This window comes from Entelurus aequoreus, linkage group LG10, assembly GCF_033978785.1.
Source record: "Entelurus aequoreus isolate RoL-2023_Sb linkage group LG10, RoL_Eaeq_v1.1, whole genome shotgun sequence".
NCBI classification, from domain to species: domain Eukaryota; kingdom Metazoa; phylum Chordata; class Actinopteri; order Syngnathiformes; family Syngnathidae; genus Entelurus; species Entelurus aequoreus.
Genome location: NC_084740.1, coordinates 35,448,631 through 35,475,120, shown reverse-complemented (window position 1 = coordinate 35,475,120; position 26,490 = coordinate 35,448,631). Strand labels below are relative to the sequence as shown.

Genomic DNA, 26,490 nt, shown 5'->3' with positions numbered 1-26,490 from the left:
GTGCTGCAGAAAAGCAATAAAACAGTGAATAACACAATATAAAGTAATACATTAACAGAATTGTTTTGCTAAACACTTTTGAGGTAAAACAAGATAAAACAAAAACAATGTACAGTAAAGATCAGAACTATTCAACTGGCGACCCGCGGGCCACATCCGGCCCACCAAAGCTTTTCATTTGGCCCACCGAACATCCCCCAAATACGCTCGATGAAACCATCCAAACTAGGGTTGCTCATGTATGCAGTACTCCCGCCACCCCGCAGGGGGCAACAGCGAGGCATGTGTGTCACAATGAAGAAGCAGTGGGGTGAGTAGAAGAAAATTGAATTGACCCTGGAAAAAAATAAAAATAAATTGTGAAAAATTTGACTTTTAACAGCGACTGGACAAAGTATGAATGTTCTGCCCCGATCAAGTGCCCGAGTCATTGTTTCCTGTCGAACCTTTCAAGCAACGGACACACTGTTCCAGGGAAGCAGCAACCACGGTAGAAATCTACATGCGTAAGCTTCATCACGAAACTTGGTCAGATCTTTGTGAGTAGATATTGTGCATGAAGATATTTAGTTAGTTTTGTATTGAAATTGCTGACTTTATGTCTTTTGTATTTGAGGTCGTGTTGTTATTTGTCTGAGAGTAATAACTCTGGCAATCAAAGTTTGTTTAATACATGTAGGGCTAAATTTATAATGCTACACCTTAGGTTTCATTGTGATGAGCCACGTTCATTGTATGCAATGTTTGCTGTGGATGTTGTTTAATTTCTATATGCGTAAACATCTGTAGTTTATTGTGTCAATGTATTAACAGTAAACGTTCTATTTGATTTATGTAAAATACATGATAGACGTTTCGTAATGTTTATGTTTATGATTTCAGTCTTACAAACCTAAATGAAGGAAGAAGTGTAAAGGAATAAAAATAAAGAATTAAAATCATTCAAAAGAAACATCGATCCTCAACAAAACTTCTGGAGCTTTTGGTTCTTCATTCTGTTAACTATCTGTCTCGCTGCACACGCTGGAAACGACTAGCAACTGTAAAATAATGAATTTATTGACAGTGCAGCGTGAAGGTTGAAAACATCCAAATTTCGACGTCCGGCCCCTGAGCCCTCGGACTCTTGAAACTGCGGCCCTCTTCATTATGTAGTTGAATAGCCCCGGTGTAGATTAACAAAAGTGGAACATCCCTCCCCCACCAATATATATATATAATATATATATATTAGGGGTGTAACGTTACGTGTATTTGTATTGAACCGTTTCGGTTCGGGGGTTCCGGTTCGGTTCGGAGGTGTACCGAGCGAGTTTCCCCACGGACATATTAAGTAGCGTAACGCACGTTGTGTAAACAATGCACACCGAGGCACAACACACGGCATGCTAGCAGCTAACGGGCTAGGATAGACTGACCATACGTCCTCTTTTAACCGGACACGTCCTCTTTAGCGGAGCTGTCAGGGCGGCGTTTCTTAAATGCCTCAAATGTCCGGCATTTTGAGTTAGGGTTGCGTGTATTTTCAATGTACGTTCAGGGTTAAGAAGGGGTTAAAAACAAAACAAATTGTGCGTGCAGCAGCATTGGTGAGGGAGGGGCAGAGACAGAGAGAGCGAGAGAGTTATGATAAACGCGCATGCATCGCCAGGCTCTGCTTTTTATCCATAGATTTATCACATTAAATTTTTTATTATCTATAGCAGGGGTGTCAAAAGTGTGCCCCGGAGGCCATTTGCGGCCCACAGCTAATGTTTTAAAGGCCCACGGCACATTCTAAAAATACTATTAAAATAAACAAAAACATAACAAAAGTGAAATAAAAAAGCTTAAAGGTTAAATGTAATTTAGAAAAAATTGCAATGTTGACTAATAAAACAAAGCTGTTTTTTTTTTTTTTCAAACTGTCATTGCTCAAAACATAATATCGAATCAAAATCAATGTTATTATGAATTATTGACCTATCAAAGGTTCCGATTACTTCACATCAAATATTCCACTAAGAAAAATATTTTTGGTGGAAGATTTTGCAAATTTGGTAAATAAATAACCCAAAAATTTATATTTTGTTGTTTTCTTACTGTACCGAAAATGAACCGAACCGTGACCTCTAAACCGAGGTACGTACCGAACCGAAATTTTTGTGTACCATTACACCCCTAATATATATATATATATATACTGTATATGTGTATATATATATATATATATATATATATATATATATATATATATATGTATATATATATGTGTATATATATATATATATATATATACATATATATATATATATATGTATATATATATATATATATATATATACATATATATAAATATATATATATATATATATATATATATATATATATATATATATATATATATATATATATATATATATATATATATATATATATAATTTTTTAATTTTTTTTATTTATATATATTATTTGGGGGGATGTTCCATGAGAGAAAAAAATCTGACCATTGTAACATTTATTAATCTACAAAAAAATAAAAAATAAATTTGTATATATATATATATATTTTTTTTTTTTTTTAATGAAATCGAGTAAAAAAATGTTTAATGTTGTTTTCACGGTGGAATTTGATGAGTTCCACACAGAAGCGGGTATCACTGCATTAAAGAGAGGAAACAGTGCCACCTGCTGGTTCTGCTCAAGCACTGTGTCCTCTGGAGCTTCACCGTCTGGCTCCTCCCCCAGACCCGCCTACTCCTCCCCACGCCATGCTGGGTCCCACATAGCGTATCGTGGGCTGCATCATCCTCATCGGTGTGGCGCAGATGATGCGCAACGGCCGCAGTGGCGGTGGTGGGGAGGGGGAGGGGGGGACATCCTGACGCCGTGGAGGGGGGAGGGTGGGAGGCTGCCTTTGTGGTTTCTCTTCTTACAGCGGCGTGCGTGACGAGGACGTGCACATTTCCTGAGCGGATGAAGGCCCGCCGAGGACGATGATGGTCAGCTTCCGCCCGTGAAACATCACCGTGGGTCGTCCTGTGGAACATCATTCAGTCTTCTCATGAGGTACAGATTCGCTCTTTTTCTGCTCCTCTTTTCAACCCTGATGCGTTGCCAGGTGTGCTGGCTCTCCAAACCCAATGACGTAATTCCGCGTCGTGCGCGAGCGTTTCATATGACGTCACGCTGCCCTATATATCTTTACAGGTTTTTACATTAGTCCTCCTGGACACTCCATGAGGTACATCTAATTATCAATCGTACAATATTACTCTTACTGTTCCTATTATTGTGACTACCCTAATAGCGACCCGAGAGGGTCAACATATGACAATACTGTGCTCTACAAACACAAATATATTTAAATTGTTAATGAGCAAAAGTCCACATTGGCGTATAGGTCACAAGATTACACAAACAGCATGACGATGTGTCACATGGGCCCGGTTTCTACGTTTTAGTGCAGATCTGGATATACTGCATTATTTTCCTCACTTTCCGTTGTGGCAGTGGGCGAGCAGATCCAGTGAGCGTGTGTGAAACGGCGCACCCCCATTTTGAATACTGCCACCTAGAGCGTTGGAATGGAACTGATGAACTAGAACCAAATGTTATTTGAAACACTTGTGGTCTACATAACATGCAACGGCGGTTCTTTGCTCAAAATGCTGCATAGATTATGTTTTACAGACCGTCTCCAAGCCGCTTTCTGACCGTTTCCGTCTTGTTTACGTGCCTCCACTTCGACAGCGTCTACTCCCCGTCGTCTTTGTTGTAGTTCTAGTTTTTAAGCGCTTCCATAGCGAAGCTACTGACAGATATAAGTTGGAACTGTACGCTACTTTGTATTAGAAATGGCAACAGCGGAGGATGCATGTGCATGTACGAGCCAGTCTGCTCCACAACAAGAGGATAGTGAAAAAGAAGGTTGGCAGACTCGCACAAAGCTCTTCAGGTAAATTTGTGCCATATATGGACAATTCGTTGATGATACCAGCATACTTGCCAACCCTCCTGATTTTCCCGGGAGACTCCCGAATTTCAGTGCCCCTACCGAAAATCTCCCGGGGCAACCATTCTGCCGATTTCCACCACTCTACAACCTGTCGTCACGTCCGCTTTTCCTCCATACAAACAGCGTGCTTTATATATATGCGGCTTTTACGCTCAAATAAGTGAATACAATGCATATTTGATCAACAGCCACACAGGTCACACTGAGGGTGGCCGTATAAACAACTTTAACACTGTGAACCCACACCAAACAAGAATGACAAACATTTCGGGAGAACATCCGCACCGTAACACAACATAAACACAACAGAACAAATACCCAGAACCCCTTGCAGCACTAACTCTTCCGGGACGCTACAATATACACCCCGCTACCACCAACATCCCCCCCCCCCCATCTCCCGAATTCGGAGGTCTCAAGGTTGTGTAAATTCCAAACAGCTTGTTTGTAGGAAGTACGACATAAGACTACATTTTTTATAAATATCTCCGCCATGCCTCCATGGTTTGATGGTTTCACATTTTCAGGACTTATGCAGATCCCAAATACACAAAAACTGGTCCCAATAGGTAATAAAAGATGTTTTTCCATAAAAGGTCTCCTTTAAGACTGCCAGGCCCTGGCAGATGTCTATTCTGCACTGGGGACTGCAGTTATCGGTTATTTTAGTCAACGGTTACTCATGGATTAGTTATGGAGTATTCCGATCAAACCCTCTTCATAACCTCAATGTCTATTTCAGGGGGGAAAAGTTGAAACAATAATTTTTCTGCTTGCCGTAACTTTCATTCTTTAATTTCTAATAAATGCACATCATCAACATTGAAATAGCACTTTTAACAAGTGTTTATTCATTTAGAAAAAAATATCGAAGTTCTGGGCACTCCATGTGGTCCAGATTTGATCAGTTTTAAAGAGATCCACTCATTAAACCACTGGTATCAAACTCAAGGCCCGGGGGCCAGATCTGGCCCGTCACGTTATTTAAAGTGGTTTGTCACATTATTTTATCTGGCCCACCACATCCGTCACCCACATGATGTGGTCTACCACGGCCTTTTATGTGTCCCGCCATTTCATTTTATCTGGCCCGCCATGGCATTTATTGTGGCCTGCCATATAATTTTATGTTTTCTGCCACATGATTCTATGTTGCCCGCCACATCATTTATGTGGCCTGCCACACCAATTCATGTGTTCAGCCATATTATTTATGTGGCCCGCCGCATAATTTAACGTCGCTGATCATATCATTCATTGTGGCCTGCCAGGTCCTTTTATGTTGTCCTCCACTTTGTTTTATGCGACCCGCCACATCAATTACATGGCCCACCACGCCATTTTATCTGGTCCGTCGCTTTACTTTTTGTGACCCGCCACTTCATTTAAGTGGCCCGTACATCATTTAACACCGCCCACCAAATAATTTTACCTGGCCCGCTGCTTTACTTTTTGTGACCCGCCATGTCATTTTATGTTGTCTGCCACATTATTCAATGTGGCCTGCTACGTTATTGTATGTGTTCCGCCATACCGTTTTAACTGGCCCCCCACATCATTTATTGTGGCCTACCACATTCTTTGTGGCCCGCCTGGTCCTTTTATGTTGTCCACCACTTTGTTTTATGTGACCCGCCACAGCAATTTATGTGTACCGCCATATCATTTTATTTGACCTACCACATCATTTAACGTAGCCGACCACATTATTCATTGTCGCCTGCCAGGTCCTTTTATGATTTCCACCACTTTGTTTTATGTGACCCGCCACATCATTTTATGTTGCCCGCTACATCATTTAACACCACCCACCAAATAATTGTATATGGCCTGTCGATTAATTTTTTGTGGCCCGCCATAACATTATATGTTGTCTGGCACATTATTTTAAGTGGCTTCATAAGTCAATTTCCGCCATATCATTTTATTTGGCCCCCACATCATTTATTGTGGCCAACCACATTCATCGTGGCCCGCCTGGTCCTTTTATGTTGTCCACCACTTTGTTTTATGTGACCCGCCACAGCAATTTATGTGTACTGCCATTTCATTTTATTTGACCTGCCACATCATTTAATGTAGCCGCTCACATTATTCATTGTGACCTGCCAGGTCCTTTTATGATTTCCACCACTTTGTTTTATGTGACCCGCCACATCATTTTATGTTGCCCGCTACATCATTTAACACCGCCCACCAAATAAATTTATCTGGCCTGCCGATTAATTTTTTTTGTGACCCGCCACAACATTATATGTTGTCTGCCATATTATACTAAGTGGCCTCCTAAGCCATTTCCGCCATATCATTTTATCTGGCCCCCACAACATTTATTGTGGCCTACCACTTTTATTGTGGCCCGCCTGGTCCTTTTATGTTGTCCACCACTTTGTTTTATGTGACCCACCACAGCAATTTATGTGTACTGCCATATCATTTTATTTGACCTGCCACATCATTTATGTGGCCCGCCACATTTAATGTAGCCGCTCACATTATTCATTGTGACCTGCCAGGTTGTTTTATGATTTCCACCACTTTGTTTTATGTGACCTGCCACATCATTTTATGTTGCCCGCTACATCATGTAACACCGCCCACCAAATAAATGTATCCCCGGCCTGCCGATTAATTTTCGTGGCCCGCCACAACATTATATGTTGTCTGGCACATTATGTTAAATGGCCTCCTAAGTCATTTCCACCATATCATTTTATCTGGCCCCCACATAATTTATTGTGGCCTACCACTTTTATGGTGGCCCGCCTGGTCCTTTTATGTTGTCCACCACTTTGTTTTATGTGACCCGCCACAGCAATTTATGTGTACTGCCATATCATTTTATTTGACCTGCCACATCATTTAACGTAGCCGACCACATTATTTAACATAGCCGACCACATTATTCATTGTGGCCTGCCAGGTCCTTTTATGATCTCCACCACTTTGTTTTATGTGACCCGCCATGTCATTTTATGTTGCCTGCCACATCATTTAACATCGCCCACAATATCATTTTACCTGGCCTGCCAATTTATTTTTCGTGGCCTGCCACATCATTATATGTGGCCTGCCACATTATTCTAAGTGGCCTCCTACTTCATTTTATGTGTTCCGCTATATCATTTTATCTTGTCCCCCACATCATTTATTGTGACCTACCACATTCATTGTGGCCCGCCTGGTCCTTTTATGTTGTCCACCACTTTGTTCTATGTGACCCGCCACATCATTTACTGTGGCTCGCCACAGCAATTTATGTGTTCCGCCATATCATTTTATTTTACCTGCTACATCATTTAAGTGGCCCGCCACATCATTTAACGTCACCCACCACTTCTTTTTATCTGGCTAGCCGCATTATTTTTTTGTGGCCCGCCACTTCATTTTATGTTGTCTGCCACATTATTCTACGTGTCCGCTTACTTCATTCTATGTGTTATGCTATATCATTTTATCTGACCCCCCACTTCATTTATTGTGGCCTACCACATTCATCTTGGCCCACCGGGTTTTATTATGTTGTCCACCACTTTTTTTTCTGTGACCCGCCACAGCAATTTATGTGTTCCGCCATTTCATTTTATTTGACCTGCCACCTCATTAATGTGGCCCGCCACGTTTAATTTATTTGTTCCGCCATGTTATTTTTTGTGACCCACCACATCATTTAACGTCGCCCACCACATTTATGCAACGAGGCTATCATATATTTATATTCATACATTCACTGTTTCATGCAGCCCTCAATAAAAACGAGTTTGACACCCCTGCAATAAGCGATTAATTTTAGCAAACAATTCGAATCAAAGCTTCTTTCTAATGAAATGATTTGATTAGTTGTTGCAGCACTAACTGCACTGAGGGACAAACTCATTCTTTTTGTGCAGCACAATCTCGCTGAATTGTCACTTTTTCACGTGAAATGATCATTTTCACAGGAATACGATGAATAAATTCATGTCTTCACCTTATTGTCTTTGCGTTGAAAGCGGAGCTGCACTAAAATGTTGTCTTTTGTCTCTGCAGGACGTCAGAGGACATCTGAACCATCCAACTTGCGCCGGTCTTCTGGTTAAGGGCCCACAGAGGGCGACGCAGTGCTGCCCCCTTTGGAGACTCTTTGAATTGCTTTGCAGCGATGAACTTTGGACCTTTCGGCTTGCACGGGAAGATATTTGGGATCTAAATGCGTCCTAGGTGGAGCGCCATGCTGCAGCACAACAACAACAACAACTACCCCTGCCTCAGCGGCTCCGCCCACGAGGCGCCCCTCAAGTGCTCCGCCGCCGCCGTGCCCTTCCCCAGCAGGCTGGAGATGGGCTTGGGCGACCTCCCGCTCATCCGGGGGCTGCGAGCCTGGGTTCTGTGCTCCAAGAGCCGCCAGAAGGGGGGCGGTGGCCCGGCGGCGGGTGGGCGGGCGCCAGCAACGCCGCCTGCCGGCCGGAGGACTTCCTGTCCCAGGCCCGCAGACGTGCACCTGGGCGGAGGGTGGGGTCGCACGGGGTACGGCCTGCCCCTGGACGCCAGGCAGGCGGGGCTCGGCGCCCTGGTGACGGTCGCCACCCTGAAGACGTGTGAAGGCAACGGGAAAACGCAGACTCAGTGTCTTTTCCTACGTAACGACAAAGGAAGTTGTTTGTACTCCACAGCCAAGCCCGCCTCCGGCGGGACGACCGGGGTGGGGGGCTGGCTGAGGGGAAAGTCGGGAGCGGCGAGGAGGGACGCCGCTTCCTCTCTTCAAACGGAGGCCAGAGGTGGCGTGCGGTCAGGCCGCAGATGGAGGAAGTCTGGTCACGCCGCCGGCCGGGAGAAAAAAGGCAAGGGGGAGGAGCCTGAGGGGGAAGCTGCAAAGAAACAGGAAGTGGGCTTGGAGCAGCAGCATGATGGCGGGGCGTGTAAAGACCGCGAGGGACATCTTGAACGCTGTCGACATGATTCCAACACTCAGGTGGAGGAGGACAGGCTGAGAGGAGGCGTTCCGACAAGCCAGGAGGTGACGGCCATAAATAAGAGGCGGGAGGAGGAGAGGGAGGAGGAGGAGGGGGGGGAGGAGCCCAACCCTGACCTGGAATCTGCTCACATGGAAAGTGGACGCAGCAACGACTGGAACATGAAAGACAAAAAGCAGGACCTGCTTCTTCCTGCAGGAGAAGAAGTGAGAGACGTCGCAGTCACTGAGCCCTCCCGTCCTGCAGGGGGCAGCACCGGCAAAGACGAAAGTGAAACTTGCTGGGTCAGGAGGGCGCCGGGGAGCAAGGTGGCGAAGTGGGCCGCACCGCCGGGACACGTGGACGACAGCGGCCACCTTGAGAGGGTCGGTTGGTCTCCAGGAGGTGATGAGGAAGATGATTGGACGCTGCAGGAGACGGCACTTGAATGCAGGGGGAGAAAAGGGGGCGGAGTCTCTCCTCTTGCTCCCCGCCTGCATAATCCTGCCCCCTCTGTGCGCCCCCCTGGCGCCATGGCAACCAGTCTGCCCCGCGTGGACGCAGCAGCAGAAGGAGGAGGAGGCCCAGACGGGAGAGAAGTGGAGCACCAGGAGGTTTGGCACGAGGAGGAGGAGGAAGATGAGTTTGGAGTGTTCATGCAGGCCGAGGGAGGAGCAGCGAGCAGCCAGGGCGTCGCCATGTCTGCCCCAGTGCCTTGTGGGAACTCAGCGGGTGAGTGCTTCTCTCCTTGGTCACTTCATTAGGTAAACTACGTGAGGACATGTGAAACAAAGTGAGCAGGAGTGGTCCAGGATTACACTCCTGTGACGTCCTCGCTCCTGATCCGCCTAATAACATTTTTGGAATGATTCCGCCATGTTGTTTGGGATTAACAGGGATTTGTTTTAGATGAAAGCTTTTCAAGCAGGGGGGGGGGTCCAGACTTTTGCCACTGAGGGCCGCACACTGACAAGTGGGGGGGCATTGTGAGTGACATTTTAAATTTTCAAAACTAATACAATATTTACATGTTTTACTTTCAGGGCGCCCCTCAAGTTTGGTCCCAGGGTCTCAGTCATAAAAATAAAAAAAATTAGTCATATATTATTTTATTTTTTATTTTTTTTACTATTCAACGCTTAAAGGCCTACTGAAAGCCACTACTACCGACCACGCAGTCTGATAGTTTATATATCAATGATGAAATCTTAACATTGCAACACATGCCAATACGGCCGGGTTAACTTATAAAGTGCAATTTTAAAATTCCCGCCACACTTCTGGTTGAAAAACTCCTTTGGATATGATTTATGCACGTGACGTCACAAAATCCACAGAAGTGGTTGTACCCCATCTAACCCGATACAAAAACCTCTTGTTTTCTTCGACAAAATTCCACAGTATTCTGGACATCTGTGTTGGTGAATCTTTTGCAATTTGTTTAATGAACAATGGAGGCTGCAATGAAGAACGTTGTAGGTGGGATCGATCGGTGTCTTAGCGGCTAAGTACAATACTTACAGCAACACAACAAGGACTACTTACTACGCCTAGCCGATGCTTGCCGCCAAACCCACGGATGAAGTCCTTCGTCGCGCCGTCGATCGCTGGAACGCAGGTGAGCACGGTTGTTGATGGGAAGATGAGGGCTGGCTGGCGTAGGTGGAGCGCTAATGTTTTTATCATAGTTCTGTGAGGTCCGGTTGCTAAGTTGCTAAATTAGCCTTAGCGTCGTTAGCAACAGCATTGTTAAGCCTTACCAGGCTGAGTATTTTTAACCGTGTAGTTACGTGTACATGGTTTAATAGTATTGTTGATCTTCTGTCTATCCTTCCAGTCAGGGGTTTATTTCTTTTGTTTCTATCTTCATTTGAGCCAGATGCTATCACGTTAGCTCAGTAGCTAAGTGTGTCACCGATGTATTGTCGTGGAGATAAAAGTCACTTTAAATGTCCATTTCGCGTGCTCGACTCTCATTTTCAAGAGGATATAGTATCCGAGGTGGTTTAAAATACAAATCCGTTATCCACAATAGAAAAAGGAGAGAGTGTGGAATCCAATGAGCCAGCTTGTACCTAAGTTACGGTCAGAGCGAAAAAAGATACGTCCATCACTGCCTCTCTAGTCCTTCACTGTAACGTTCCTCATCTACGAATCTTTCATCCTCGCTCAAATTAATGGGGTAATCGTCGCTTTGTCGCTCCGAATCTCTCGCTCCATTGTAAACAACGGGGAATTGTGAGGAATACTAGCTCCTGTGACGTCACGCTACTTCCGGTACAGGCAAGGCTTTTTTTAATCAGCGTGCAAAAGTTGCGAACTTTATCGTCAATTTTCTCTACTAAATCCTTTCAGCAAAAATATGGCAATATCGCGAAATGATCAAGTATGACACATAGAATGGATCTGCTATTCTCGTTTGAATAAAAAAAATTCATTTCAGTAGGCCTTTAAATCTTTAGATCAACAGGTCTATATGTCGATTTAAAATTGTATTTTTTTTTGCCATATTATGGAATATTTGTAGCCTTAATTAAATAGGTCAATAATTCATAACAACATTGTTTTTCATTCATTTTTATTTTTGTGTTAAAAACGTTTTTAAAAATCCCATATAAGTGTTAAAAATGTGTCATCTTTTTTTTCTTTTTTTTTACTTTCAACACTGAAGTCTGTAGATCAACTTCAGATCCATCTGCCGATTAAATGTTGTCATTTGTTTGACGTTTTTTTGGTTGGTTTTATGTTCTTCTTTTCAATGAAAACCATGTTTTATTTGCACACAAAATATGTTTTTTCTTTTTTTCAAAAATTAATTCAAAGTGGAATGTTTGATATGAAGTAATTGGAGCCTTGAATATGTTAGGTCAATAATTCATAAGAACATTTCAAAGAAAACCTTGGTTTATTTACTTGGCAAACACACAAAACAAGCAGTATTTTCCCCCAAAATGGAATGTTTGACGTAAAGTAATTGGAGCCTTGAATGGGTCAGTAATTGATTTTTGATTCATTATTATCCTTTTGAGCAACGGCACTTAAAATACAATTCGAAAGGGCCTCACTCATAAAAGTGTTAAAATGTGTCATACTTTTTTTTTTTTTTTACTTTCAAAACTTAGGTCTGTGGATCAACTTCAGAACTATTTGTCAATTATAAGTTTTTAATATTTTTAGATGTTTTTGTTTGTTTTATACCCTTATTTTTAAAGAAAACACAGTTTTCTTTTAATATGGCAAAATAAAGTAACTGGAGCCTTGAATAGGTCAATAATTCATAAAAACATTGATTTTGATTCATTATTATTTTTTGAGCAATGACAAAACAAAAAGAATGAAATGAAGACAAAAAACAGCGTGTATGGTAGCTTTGTGTTGTTTAAGTCAACATTGCAACTTTTTGCTCTTTTACTTCACATTTTTATGTACTTTATTTTTGTAATGATATTTTTTAGAATGTTGCCGTGAGCCGTTAAAAAATGATCTGCTGTAAATGGCCCTCGGGCAACACTTTGGACACCTGTGCTTTGTAGGAACATTGAACCCACTGGCAAGGTCACCAGCAGCAGAAGAAATTTTCATCATTGTTGTCTACGCTCTAGTATTCACTTTAGAACGATACACAAGCCTGCAACTAGCTGGCAACAGTGCTCAATGTAATCAACATGTAGGCCCTAAACAAGATTGTTTGTGGCCCCCGAAATGGGGTCTTTAATATTACTCGTGTATCACGCTAGTTAGTACGTTGATAGGTCCATGGTGGAACAGAACAGTGATGGATATCTCCTGCTGCAGTGAAGCCAATTCAAAACTGCTATGCCGCTTCGGCATTAATTGAAAAAATTATTTAAACACAATAAATGGGTAAAACCTATGAAAAAAACTAAGGTTTTTAGACATTATATTTTTTGGGGAAAAGTTTGGCTACAATATAAACTTAAATAGTAGTCTGGTTTTATAAATACGGCCGTATGTCTGTCACAATGACGGTGTTTTGAGGCCATGCTAAATTAGCAATTTCCTCTATGGACTTTTGAATGGACACGGCCATAATTGTGTCATACAGTCCATCAAAGTGAAACAAACTAACACCTGCAGAGCACGACGACCACGTTGATGGTCAGCTACTGAAGTGACCGCTCGCCATAAGCATGCGGGATGGAATATTACTATGTTGCAGGCAGTGGTACCCTTGATGTTTATCAATAATCCGTTCCAAAATTGCAGACGAAAACCAAATCCCGCAAAAATCGTAGCAATTTCCCTATAAGAAGTAATATAAATCCAACAAATATGTTCCAGACACCCACAAATATGGACATAAAACACATTTTGTAAAGTATAATTATAGTTTTACATGCAGGAAACAATATGAAATACATAGAAATGTTGATTAAAATATATGAATGAACTTTTAACACCACTTTTATTGAAGACATTAGTTGGCAAAGACGGTGATGAGTGGAGAGGGAGGAGGACTTTCAAACTAAAAATTAATAATAATATACTATATATATATTTATACAAATGTGATCATATACATGTATGTACAGTATGTATATATACTGTATACATATATATATACAAACATATATGTGTGTATAAATGTATATAGACAAAGTTAGTCAGTTAGTTAATTAAAAAGTAAAAAGATACTAACTCATGAATTGATTAATTTTATAATAATAATAATAATAATAATAGATTTTATTTGTAAAAAGCACTTTACATTAAGTAAACAACCTCAAAGTGCTACAGTGTATTAAAAAATAAATTAAAAAAATAAAAAGATAATAAAAATAAATAAAAATAAAAACTAAAACAGCCTAATAGCTAGAACTAGAATGCATACATCTAAAAAAAAAAAAAAAAGGCTTTTTTAAAAAGAAGGGTTTTCAAGCTTTTTTTAAAAGCATCCACAGTCTGTGGTAACCTCAGGTGGTCAGGGAGAGCATCCCACAGACTGAAAATAACAATAAACACCACCTTTATTGAAAACTTTAGTTGGCAAAGAAGGAGATGAGTGGAGAGGGAGGAGGACTTTCAAACTAATATATATGTATATACATATATATATATATATATATATATATATATATATATATATATATATATATATATATATATATATATATATATATATATATATATATATGTATATATATATATATATATATATATATATATATATATATATATATGTGTGTATATATATATATATATATATATATATATATATATATATATATATATATTTAATATATATATATGTATATGTATATAGACAAAGTTAGTCAGTGATTTCATTAAAAAGTAAAATGATACTAACTTGTGAATTGATTAATTTTGAAAACAGCAACAATAAACACCACTTCTATTGAAGACTTTAGTTGGCAAAGGTGGTAATGAGTGGAGATGGAGGAGGACTTTGCAACAAGCTCTTTCCCTAAACCCACCAGTGTTTCTCACCTTCTTTATCAAAGCGCTGGCACTCACAACTTTCTTCGGCCCCATGGCGGATTATTTTGCAGTTGTACTCAATGAGAAAACAAAGCGACCTAGTCCCCAACGTGTGTGATTCTTTGTTAGGCCCCTCTGTTTCACGTAACAACACAAACGGACTAGTTTGTCACGTGTAGTGCTTTAAAACAACCCAGTCGGTAGACAAAAACCCGAGGACACTCCTGGACATTATTGTCATTGTTCACTCTTTGAAGCCCACCCCGAGATTTATCAGTTTTACATATGTTTGTGTTTTACTTTTAATAGCAACAAACAGTCGAACCTCGTTTCATCGCGCGTCAAAGTTTGCGGTTTCATCCTATCACGGCTTCTTTTTTTTTTTTTTAGCTTATTCCACATATTTTGGCGCAAATAAAGTATTTTCTAAGCATAAAAATGTCTGAATGAACTAAAACTATCAATACTACAGTCAGAGCTTGCTGTTCAGTATGGTGGCCACTGATTGGCTCAGCCTCCGCTAGCAGCTGGCAAGTGCTCTAGCCTTGAAAATAATATAATCAATAACTTCATTTAGTTATGCGAGGTTATGGACTCCAAAGAGTTAATAAGACAATTGTCAGTTAGGAAGATGTATTCTAGTTAATTGTTCTTCAACTACTGTATTGATTATTTTACGTAATCCAACATTCCAGTGGCCATCTTTGTGTGTTTGAAACAGCGTTGGGGGAGTCGTCTGATTGGACGCCTACCTGGACAGGAAGTCCCATCCAGCATCCGGGCGACGCCTGGGCCGCCTTCCCTCAGGACGCAAGGGGCGAAGGTCGGCATGAGGCGGGACTTTGGTGGCCTGAGGAGGAGAGGAGAGGCGCTGATGATCACAATCTGGTAAGCAGGTTTACCTTAACCTCTAAAGGCTTAGTTGGCCACATGCGTGGACAGCAACTTTTAGCTCTTATTTCCAAAATTATGTACACTACTGAATTGAGGTCTTATGGCCCTTATGTGGACACTTATACTGCCATCTGGTGGTGTCAGAAGAGTATAACATACAATGGCATTTGGGGGGAAAAAGTGTAAAAATAAGAATTAGCATGTCACTAAACATGAAGTACACGTTTGTTACTTTAAGTACATCATATAAAAAGATGATTCTTAGTTTTTATTCTAATTAGGGTCCAATAAGTACAGAGCCCCTAAAGGTACATGGGGGGGAAACATTTTATAATTTTTATTTTATTTAATTTTTTTTAGACATTGATCTCATGCGCACGAGAAACTTTTTATAAAGTTATAAAAAATAAAAATAAAAATTAAATTATTTTTTACTTTTATTTTTTTTAGACATGTATCTCGTGCGCACAAGATAGTTTCTCGTGCGCACGAGATACATGTCTAAAAAAATAAAAATAAAAATTTTTTAAATTTATTTTTATTTTTTATAACTTTATAAAAAGTTTCTCGTGCGCATGAGATACATGTCTAAAAAATATTTTTTTTTTTTTTTTTTTTTTTTTTAGACATGTATCTCGTGCGCACGAGATACATGTCTAAAAAAAATTAAAATTAAAAAAAATTTCAAAAACATTTATTTTTTATTTTTTATAACTTTATAAAAAGTTTCTCGTGCGCATGAGATACATGTCTAAAAAATATATATATATTTATTATTTTTATTTTTTTTAGACATGTATCTCGTGCGCACGAGATACTTGTCTAAAAAAAATAAAAATTAAAAATAATTAAAACATTTTTTATTTTTTATAACTTTATAAAAAGTTTCTCGTGCGCATGAGATACATGTCTAAAAAAATATATATGTAAAAAAAAATTATAATTTTTTTTTTCCCCCATGTCCCTTTAGGGCAGGGGTCACCAACGCGGTGCCCGCGGGCACCAGGTCGCCCGTAAGGACCAGATGAGTCGCCCGCGGGCCTGTTCTAAAAAAAAAAAAGTAAAAAAAAAACTTACTTTCTTTTTTTTTTTTTTTTTTTTTTTTGAATTAAATCTACATAGAAAAAACACAAGATACACTTTCAATCAGTGCATCAACCCAAACAACCTCCCCCATGCACACTCATCCACACCCACTCACACAAAAGGGTTATTTCTTTCTGCTACCAATATTCTGGTTCCCACAACATAGACAACACATCTGCAAGGGACACAGTCCCTGAAGCACACATGATTGTATAGGCTGCTGGTCCACTAACATTTTCATTAATTACTATTTTTTATGTAATTATTTTTATATTGTTTTACTTTCTTTTTTATCCAAGAAAATGTTTTTTATTTATTTATCTTATTTTATTTTATTTTTTAAAAAAGGGCCTTATCTTCAACAGACCAGGTTGTCAATGAAATTAGATTTGTTTAAAGGGTTTTTTAAACCAGGCCCAGTCCAGATAATGTCCAAGTCGGACTCAGCAACACACACCTTCATTCATGTACACAGAAAAAAATTAGGGAACACAACAGATTGCATATAATTTATAAACAAAATTACATTTTCAAAATAAGCATTTATGTACAGTCCAGATTATGTCCAGGTCAATCAAATTAGGGAACACAACAACAGATATCATATAATCTATAAACATAATTATACTTTCAAAATAAGCCTTTGAGGACTTCTCATCTTTTTTTAAATATTTTTTGGCATCATTATCGTTTTCAACCATGTAACTTTCTAAAGTTAGAAAATACTGAATAAATGTTTTAAAGAAAGTAATACTAAGTGAATATCTGTTTTTGGCCTTAAAAATAAACATTTTACAGAGTACTATAATTAAATTGACTAAATCATGATTGTCAATGAACTCTCCTAAAATAACAGAAACCACATTAAGCTTCATAAACAAACCAATCCTTAAACACATTTTTCAACTTCCACCCAAAACAAAGACACAATATGACAATACCAAAACAAATGCAGAGTGGATTCAGGCTCCTGACAACAAAATCGGCAATCATCTGACTCTGTCATATTCCATAATTTTAACATTTTCCCTGTGGGTAAGAAGTTATAAATAATTTTAATTTGAAAATAACGATTTTGCACATCGATAGTGGTTTTATAGATTAGTTTGAATATGGCATCCCATGGCAACGGGCAGTCAAAAAAGTCCTCCCATTTTCCATTTGTGTTGTATGAGGCAGCCTTCAAAGATTTCTTTATTAAATAAAAATTATATATTTTTCTATTTATTTTAGTTCCTTTTTGCCAACTAGAATTTCTTATTAGAGGTTTACAAACTAATAATTTAGTAGTTCCATAATTAATTATTTGTTTCCATCTTTTCCCAATGACTCCAGTTAGTTGATAAAATGAAAAGCTTGAGCAAGCATCATCATACATAGCTCTAAATTCATCATACTTCATAATTTTACCATTCTCATTGATAATATCATTGACAAAAATGATTCCTCTTTCAAACATATTTTTCCAAAAGAAAGGCTTTCCATCTATTACAATATTAGAGTTCATCCATATTAACTGCTGCAAAATATCGTCTCTTTTTTCTGGCACATAAAATTGAAAACACCACTATGAGTGGATTGTTTCCTTTATGAACCCCGCCATGTTTCCCAGCAGACTCTCTGGGAGGGGATCACTTGTAAAAAAGGATACAATTTCTTTTGATACAGTACATGTTTTTTGTCCAACAGGACATTTGTGTACCGCTCAATGTTTAAATACATCTTTGGAACAATTGATGCTTTTAAAGACAGACACATAGCTTCAAGGTTGAGAAGTTTCAGGCCCCCATATTCATACTCTTTGTACAAAACCTTTCTTTTAATCTTTTCTGGTTTGCCGTTCCAGACAAAATCGAAGACCCTCCGCTCATAAATCTTAAAAAAGTTTTGTGATGGAGCTGGTAATGACAAAAACAAATAAATAAATTGAAGAATAATTAACGAGTTGGCAATAGACATTTTACCATACAAGGTTAGGGATTTCCCTTTCCATAATTGCATAATTTTGTCCAGCTTTCTTAGTCGATTATCATAATTTACTGAGCCTAGATCTTCCAGATTTTCTGGGACAACAACACCAAGTATGTTAAGTGGTCCATCTGTCCACAAAACAGGCACTTTGCATTCCATTCGAAAGGACGTTCCCTTTAGATTTCCGATCCTTAACATTTTACATTTATCATAATTAAGCTTAAGGCCAGATTGCTGTGAAAATATGTCCAAAAGATTAAGAAGGTTCCGCAAACAATGAGGAAAAATCTTATCTTTGTGAATCAGCCTTTTCTGACATGAACTTCATCAAGAACAAACACAGAACACGCCTCACTGATGCACATCTGCAAGACTCACTCAGAGTTGCAGTGTGAAGTTACACACCAGAGTACAACACACTAGTTAACAGCATGCAATGCCAGGCTTCCCACTAACTGACAAAGAAACAGATAACAGATTTGGTGTCCAGTTCAAAGTGTGACATGATTTAAAAATTTGAGAGTTTACTTTTGTATTTTACATGAGTTATTATTTGGACAAACATGGTGCAAAGTAATTCATGATTTGTTAAAAAAATGTTAGTGGCTAGCTAGTTAAAATGGGATATTGTGATTTCACAAGACTGTCTTAGAAGTGATCATTTGAAAATGTTCAATTTGAAAAATGTGCACTTATAGAAAATATAAAAATAAAGTGTTGCATATTGATATTTATTGTGAGAAATCATTAAGATGATCAGTGTTTCCACAAAGATAAATATCATTAATTATTAATAATAACAGAGTTAAAGGTAAATTGAGCAAATTGGCTACTTCTGGCAATTTATTTAAGTGTGTATCTAACTGGTAGCCCTTCGCAGTAATCAGTACACAAGAAGTAGCCCTTGGTTTCAAAAAGGTTGGTGACCCCTGCTTTAGGGGCTCCGTAAATAAGCCCAAATAGCAAAGAGAAATTAAAAAATAGCATGTAAACAAACAGCTTGAGCCTTAAGAGGTTGAAGCGAGGCCACACCCACATCGTTGGGACACGCCCCCAACCTCCCCACCGCTCAATCAGGCTTATGGCACTCTCACATCCAACGTGAGCACTTCCATAAGACCCGAAGGCCCCGCCCACAGGTCCTTCCCATGATGCATCACTTTCATTTCACTTCTGGACCACTTCCGTGAGACGTTCAATGTCCAGTCCGTTCCCATCCAGGTCGTTCCCGTCATGTGTTGAGTTGGCCACTAGGTGGCAGTGTTGGCCACTAATGTTTGATCGGAGGAATGGCTTGAAACGTTTAGAGGGAGGTGACGTCATGTTTCATTGCCGCTGTACTTTCACTTTTAATACAATGACAAAATCATGGTGAAATTTCAACAATTAAAGGAGGGGTGTCCAAAGTTTTTCCAAAACTCAAGTAAGCGGGCGCCATTTTGATATATATTTTTTGTTTTTAAGTGCTAAAAACAGACATTATACATATTTAAAGACACAACTTTGTGTTATAGGTGACAACGTATATTTTTATTAATAATTATTATCAACATTTCATCTTTTTCTCCTCTTTGCTGTTTTTTCTTACATTTTTGTTTTTTTCTAACAAACCTTTTCCTGTAAAAAAAAATATAATGAAGATAATGATAATAATACAATTGTGTAACTGCACAACCTGGGGTGTGTAGCATTCTGCTTGTACGAAAATTAATGTTCAGTCATACTCTTACCAGTTGTTATTATAACTTTAAACTAGTCTTAACTTTAAAGAAATACACTCTATACATTGCTAATGTGGTAAATGACTATTCTAGCTGCAAATGTCTGGTTTTTGGTGCAATATCTACATAGGTGTATAGAGGCCCATTTCCAGCAACTATCACTCCAGTGTTCTAATGGTACAATGTGTTTGCTCATTGGCTCAGAAGGCTAATTGATGATTAGAAAACCCTTGTGCAATCATGTTCACACATCTGAAAACAGTTTAGCTCGTAACAGAAGCTACAAAACTGACCTTCCTTTGAGCAGATTGAGTTTCTGGAGCATCACATTTGTGGGGTCAATTAAACGCTCAAAATGGCCAGAAAAAGAGAACTTTCATCTGAAACTCGACAGTCTATTGTTGTTCTTAAAAATGAAGGCTATTCCACAAAATTGTTTGGGTGACCCCAAACTTTTGAACGGTAGTGTATATATATACAGTGAGGTCCACAAGTATTTACACACCCTGCAATTTTGCAAGATCTCCCATTTAGTAATTAGGGAGAGGTCTGAAATGTTCATCATAGATGTATTTCCCCTGTTAGAGACATAATGTAAAAAGAAAAATCCGGAAATCACATTGTAAGATTTTTTAATGATTTATTTGTATGTTACTGGGGTTCATAAGTATTTGCACACATGAGAATCAGCAAGAAATATGACTCTCAAAGAGCTGTCAGTCTACCTTATAAAAAGTTCACCTTTACCCCACAACTAATCACCCACCCACCACCACTTTGAGCTCATTAAAGTCACCTGTGCAGCCCACAGTCAGTGAAGGTACAAGTGAAACCATGGGCAAGACCAAAGAGCTGTTCAAAAGAGACCAGAGACAAAGTTGTAGAGCTCCACAAAGCTGGAAAAGGCTATAGGACGATTGGGAAGCAGCTTGGTGAAAATAGATCAATTGTTAGAACATGGAAGAGGCTGCTAATCTACCCCGGACTGGGGCTCCATGTAAGATCTTTCCTCGTGGGGCATCACTCATGATAAGAAAAGTGAGGAATCAGCCCAGAACTACACGGCAGGAGCTGGTGAATGACCTGAAGAGAGCTGGGACCACTCTTTCCAAGGCTTCTATCAGTAGAACACTACGGCGTAGTTCTTTAAAATCATGCATCGCACAGACGGTTCCCCTGCTTAAGTCAGCCCATGTCTGAAGTTTGCCAATGGCCATCTGGATGATCCAGAGGAGTCATGGGAGAAAGTCATGTGGTCAGATGAGACCAAAATATAACTTTTTGGTATAAACTCCACTCGTCGGGTTTGGAGGAAAAAGAAGGATGAGTATCATCCCAAGAACACCATCCCTACAGTGAAGCATGGGGGGGAAGCATCATGCTTTGGGGGTGCTTTTCAGCAAAGGGGACACAACGACTGCACTGTATTAAGGAGAGGATGAACGGGGCCATTTATTGTGAGATTTTGGCTAAAAACCTCCTTCCCTCAGTCAGAGCATTGAAGATGAGTCGTGGCTGGGTCTTCCAACATGAAGTACACAGTCAGGATAACCAAGAAGTGGCTCCAAACCAAGCATATCAAGGTTCTGGAGCGGCCTAGCCAGTCTCCAGACTTAAATCCAAAAGGAAATCTTTGGAGGGAGCTGAAACTTCGTGTTGCTTGGCGACAGATCTAGAGAAGATTTGTGTGGAGGAGTGGGCCAAAATCCCTGTTGCTGTGTGTGCAAACCTGGTGAAGAACTATAGGAAACATTTGACCTCTGTAATTGCATTCTGCACTAAATATTAACACTGATGTTCTCATGTGTGCAAATACTTATGAACCCCAGTAACATACAAATAAATCATTAAAAAAATCATACTATGTGATTTCCACAATTTTCTTTTTAGATTATGTCTTTAACAGTGGAAATACATCTATCATGAACATTTCACACCTCTCCCTAGTTTCTAAGAGGGAGAACTTGCAAAATTGCAGGGTGTGCAAATACTTGTGGACCTCACTGTATATATATATGTGTGTGTGTGTATATTATATACATTAAATGCATATACACATATATATTTTTATATATATATATATATATATATATATATATATATATATATATATATATATATATATATATATATATATATATATATATATATATATATATATATATATTAGGGATGTCCGATAATGGCTTTTTGCCGATATTCCGATATTGTCCAACTCTTTAATTACTGATGCCGATATCAGCCTATACCGATATATACAGTCGTGGAATTAACACATTATTATGCCTAATTTGGACAACCAGGTATGGGGAAGATAAGGTCCTTTTTTTTTTAATTAATAAAATAAAATAAGATAAATAAATTAAAAACATTTTCTTGAATAAAAAAGAAAGTAAAACAATATAAAAACAGTTACATAGAAACTAGTAATGAATGAAAATTAGTCAAATTAACTGTTAAAGGTTAGTACTATTAGTGGACCAGCAGCACGCACAATCATGTGTGCTTACGGACTGTATCCCTTGCAGACTGTATTGATATATATTGATATATAATGTAGGAAGCAGAATATTAATAACAGAAAGAAACAACCCTTTTGTGTGAATGAGTGTAAATGGGGGAAGGAGGTTTTTTGGGTTGGTGCACTAATTGTGAGTGTATCTTGTGTTTTTATGTTGATTTAATAAAAATAAAAAAAATTTAAAGCAAAAAAAAAACGATACCGATAATAAAAAACTGATACCGATATTTTCCGATATTACATTTTAAAGCATTTATTGGCCGATAATATCGGCAGGCCGATATTATCGGACATCTCTAATATATATATATATATATATATATATATATATATATATGTATATATATATATATATATCATACATTTATATACTGTATATACATATACACAGTATATTCAAATATATTTTATATTTTTTTAACACAAAACTTTGTGTCGGCTTTGTGTTTTAGTTGACAAAGTATATTATTATTAATTATTAGTATCATAATTTCAGCATTTTCTCATTACATTAAATTTCTTTTCTTTTCTCTTACATTTTTATGTTTTTTTATGACAATAGCCAAAATTCAAGCTGTGGGCCGCAAATTTTTTGCATCATAGTTTCAGCTTTTTCTATAAACATTACACTTTTTCCTTACATTTTGACTGTTTTTCCCAACAATGTGGCCCAAAAAAAAAAAAAAAAAGACTCCGGCCCCCAGGCCGCACTTTGAACCCCCCTGATTTAAAGCCTTGTATGCCGTGGTCACCACAGTATAATAATCTCCGGTACGAAACATTCTGTCTTTATTATTGTTACTCAGTGACGGCGTCTCTCTCCGTAGGCGGGTCTCTTTGCATCAGCCTTTCCCCCGCTACCCGACTCAACCCCCCGGGACCCGGGCGACCCCGACGTTATTCCCACGTTGACGCAGCTCCTGGTGGGAAGCGGTGGTCAGGAGCAGCGGTGAGTCAAACGTTGTTGTGTTGACATGGAAAGAAGTTCATGTTGTAATTTGCATTACTTTATCTAACAATGACTCACATTGTTGTGGAACGTCGCCATCGTGTGGCCATCACAGTGAATTGTGCCATTTTAAAAGACAAAGCTGATCTCAATGAATTAAAGATTAAGATTAAAGTACCAATGATTGTCACACACACACTAGATGTGGTGAAATTTGTCCTCTGCATTTGTCCCATCCCCTTGGGGAGCAGTGGGCAGCAGCAGCGCCGCGCCCGGGAATCATTTTGGTGATTTAACCCCCAACTCCAACCCTTTGTTGCTGAGTGCCAAGCAGGGAGGTTATGGGTCCCATTTTTATATCCATTTGAAGTGAAGTGAATTATATTTATATAGCACTTTTCTCTAGTGACTCAAAGCGCTTTTACATCGTGAAACCCAATATCTAAGTTACAATTAAACCAGTGTGGATGGCACTGGCAGCTGGTGGGTAAAGTGTCTTGCCCAAGGACACAACGGCAGTGACTAGGATGGCGGGGATCGAACCTGGAACTCTCAAGTTGCTGGCACATCCACTCTACCAACTGAGCTATACCACCCCAATATAAAACGTGACCCATAATAAATTCATAAAAGAACCAAACTTCATGAATATTTTTTGTGACCAAAAAGTATGTGCTCCAATCACTCTATCACAAAAAAAAATAAGAGTTGTAGAAATGATTGGAAACTCAAGACAGCCACGACATTATGTTCTTTACAAGTGTATGTAAACTTTTGACCACGACTGTATATTCTCAATTCAACAAACAAGACAGGACATATACAAAGTCACCTAACCAGTGGCGGTAACTAGTAATCTAACGCGTTATTTTTTATATTCAGTAACTCAGTTACCGTTACTACATGACGCGTTACTGCGTTATTTTACCTTATTTTTTATGTAGTATTGGCTAGAAACTGAGAAGATCTGAGTGTTTTATTGGAGCGCTGCAGAAGAGGCGACCGGAAAAGAGGCGCGCGCTGTGTATGTGTGTGTGTGGGAGGGGGCGTGTCTGTGTTTACATCATTGCAGAGCCAGAAGTCGAGTTTCTTAACATGGAGATATTCTCACTACTTTTCTTTTGTCGACCACAAAGAAAATAACAGTTTAGTTAAATGTAAGTTGTGTCTTGGATCAAAGATCCTATCCTAGCAATTCAAATCTGCTGAAACAGCTACAAAAGCAACACGCTTCGACGAAGCTAGTAAAGAGAGACACACTTTACCTCCTAAGCAACAGCGGCTGGATTTTAACGAGGCATCTGCCTCTGCTCATCATTCAGCACTGAAGGTACACACACTCTGTCAATTCTCTTATATACTGTTGCTCTTTCATTTTAGACTTCTAGAGTGTTGATTATCACATCACTCTAAATGTATAGACTATAAAGTTCACAAACATAAAGAGGGATGCTAGTGGGCCAGGCCAGTCTTTCCTTATCTCTAAACTAAAACTGGGGAAATGTGTAGAGTGTTCTGGGCTTCAGACATGATTTTATTTCAGAATTCCTTGAGAGAAAAAAACACCTGGTTAGGCTTTGTGTATGTAGTGTGCGCCTTCCTTGCTTTACAGCTATGTTGTTATTATGCTGTTTGTTACTTATGTACAGTATGTTATGTTGCAGCTATTTAAAATAGTTTTGTCAATTTGTTCCGGCCTGAAACAAATTGGCCCTTTGAAACATATCTTTGTCTTTGTGTGTTGTATGTAGAGCACATTGCTTAGCAGAGGTCAGTGATGCAAATGCATGTCAAGTTGATCAACACATTGTATTATTCTCCAGTGCAATAACTACTGAAATGAAGGCTAAAAGGGCATTAAAGGGGGCCTTAAAAAAAATTAAAAAATATATAAGTAACTAAATAGTTACTTTTCACAGTAACGCATTACTTTTTGGTGTAAGTAACTAAGTTACTTTTAAAATAAAGTAACTGTAAGTAGTTACTGGTTTTCAGTAAGTAACCCAACACTGCCTATAACACAACGTGTTGTCTTTGAATATATATATATAATATGTGTTTTTGGCAATTTTGTTAAAAACTAAAAATATATCAAAATGGCCCCCGCAGCCCTAAGAGGAAAAAGTTTGAATGAAATCATTGCTATTGATCCAAATGGTCCTTTTACACTGCATTCATTATCAAATGTGGACCCTGCAGGCTTCTGGGCGGCTTTGCCGATATCAGCAAAATGAGGGTCCACAGATACAAAGGAGGAAGTGGCGGCGTGTCACGTGACCTGCTGTTGAGGTCCTTACACGTGGAGCCGCCCGGCACAGTGAGTCTCCTTTTTCACTCACTTTGAGGCGCACTTCTTCCGCACCAAACTCCTCCCAGCGTGCCTGTGTGGTGCCACGTGAAGGCCCTCTGACTGATCCCTCACTTCCTGTAATTGTCCTCGCAGGTCACCTGCTGGTCCAACCGCCGCCCCTCGCCCGGCCTCCACTCAGCCAATCAGCACGCGGCCGCCAAGAGACGGCTGTCGTGCGACAACAACGCCAGCGTGACGGACTGACCCTCGACCCGTGCCGAGCAGGAAGTTGACGCTCGCTTCCTGTTTGGGCGGAGACTCTTTTTTTTCAAAAGCTGTCGGGACTTTGAGGAGTGGGCCAACGCCACAATGAAGTTGTGTTTTTGGCCGCTGCACGGCGGCGTGTCACATGACCTGAGCCCCACGCGGACGCAGCATTGGGAGAAGTTTTGTCTCCTGGCGATCTGATGTTTACACGTTCAGCCGAGCAGGAAGTGATGCGCTGCCCTTCGCTCCACTGCGCTCCCCGTCGTCGTCCCCGAGCTGTCAATCAAAGAGCGTCGCCATGGCAACAGTGTGTCGATCGCTCCGTGTATCACTGCTTTGTGTCTGTAAGGTTTTGTCATGTGCAGGGGAGATAAACCAATCAATAAATACATTGATACATTGA

At 39.4% G+C, this 26,490-nt stretch overlaps 1 protein-coding gene across 1 annotated transcript; it reads left to right on the top strand.

The window, feature by feature from the left end:
- Positions 1–2,876: 2,876 nt before the first annotated feature.
- Positions 2,877–26,490, top strand: si:ch211-14c7.2 (uncharacterized). Its single transcript, XM_062060631.1, has 6 exons — positions 2,877–3,048; positions 8,027–9,660; positions 15,110–15,276; positions 23,409–23,530; positions 25,730–25,847; positions 25,974–26,490. The coding sequence occupies exons 2-6, from the start codon at positions 8,187–8,189 to the stop codon at positions 26,082–26,084; spliced, it is 1,992 nt and encodes a 663-aa protein (XP_061916615.1). The 5' UTR covers positions 2,877–3,048; positions 8,027–8,186; the 3' UTR covers positions 26,085–26,490.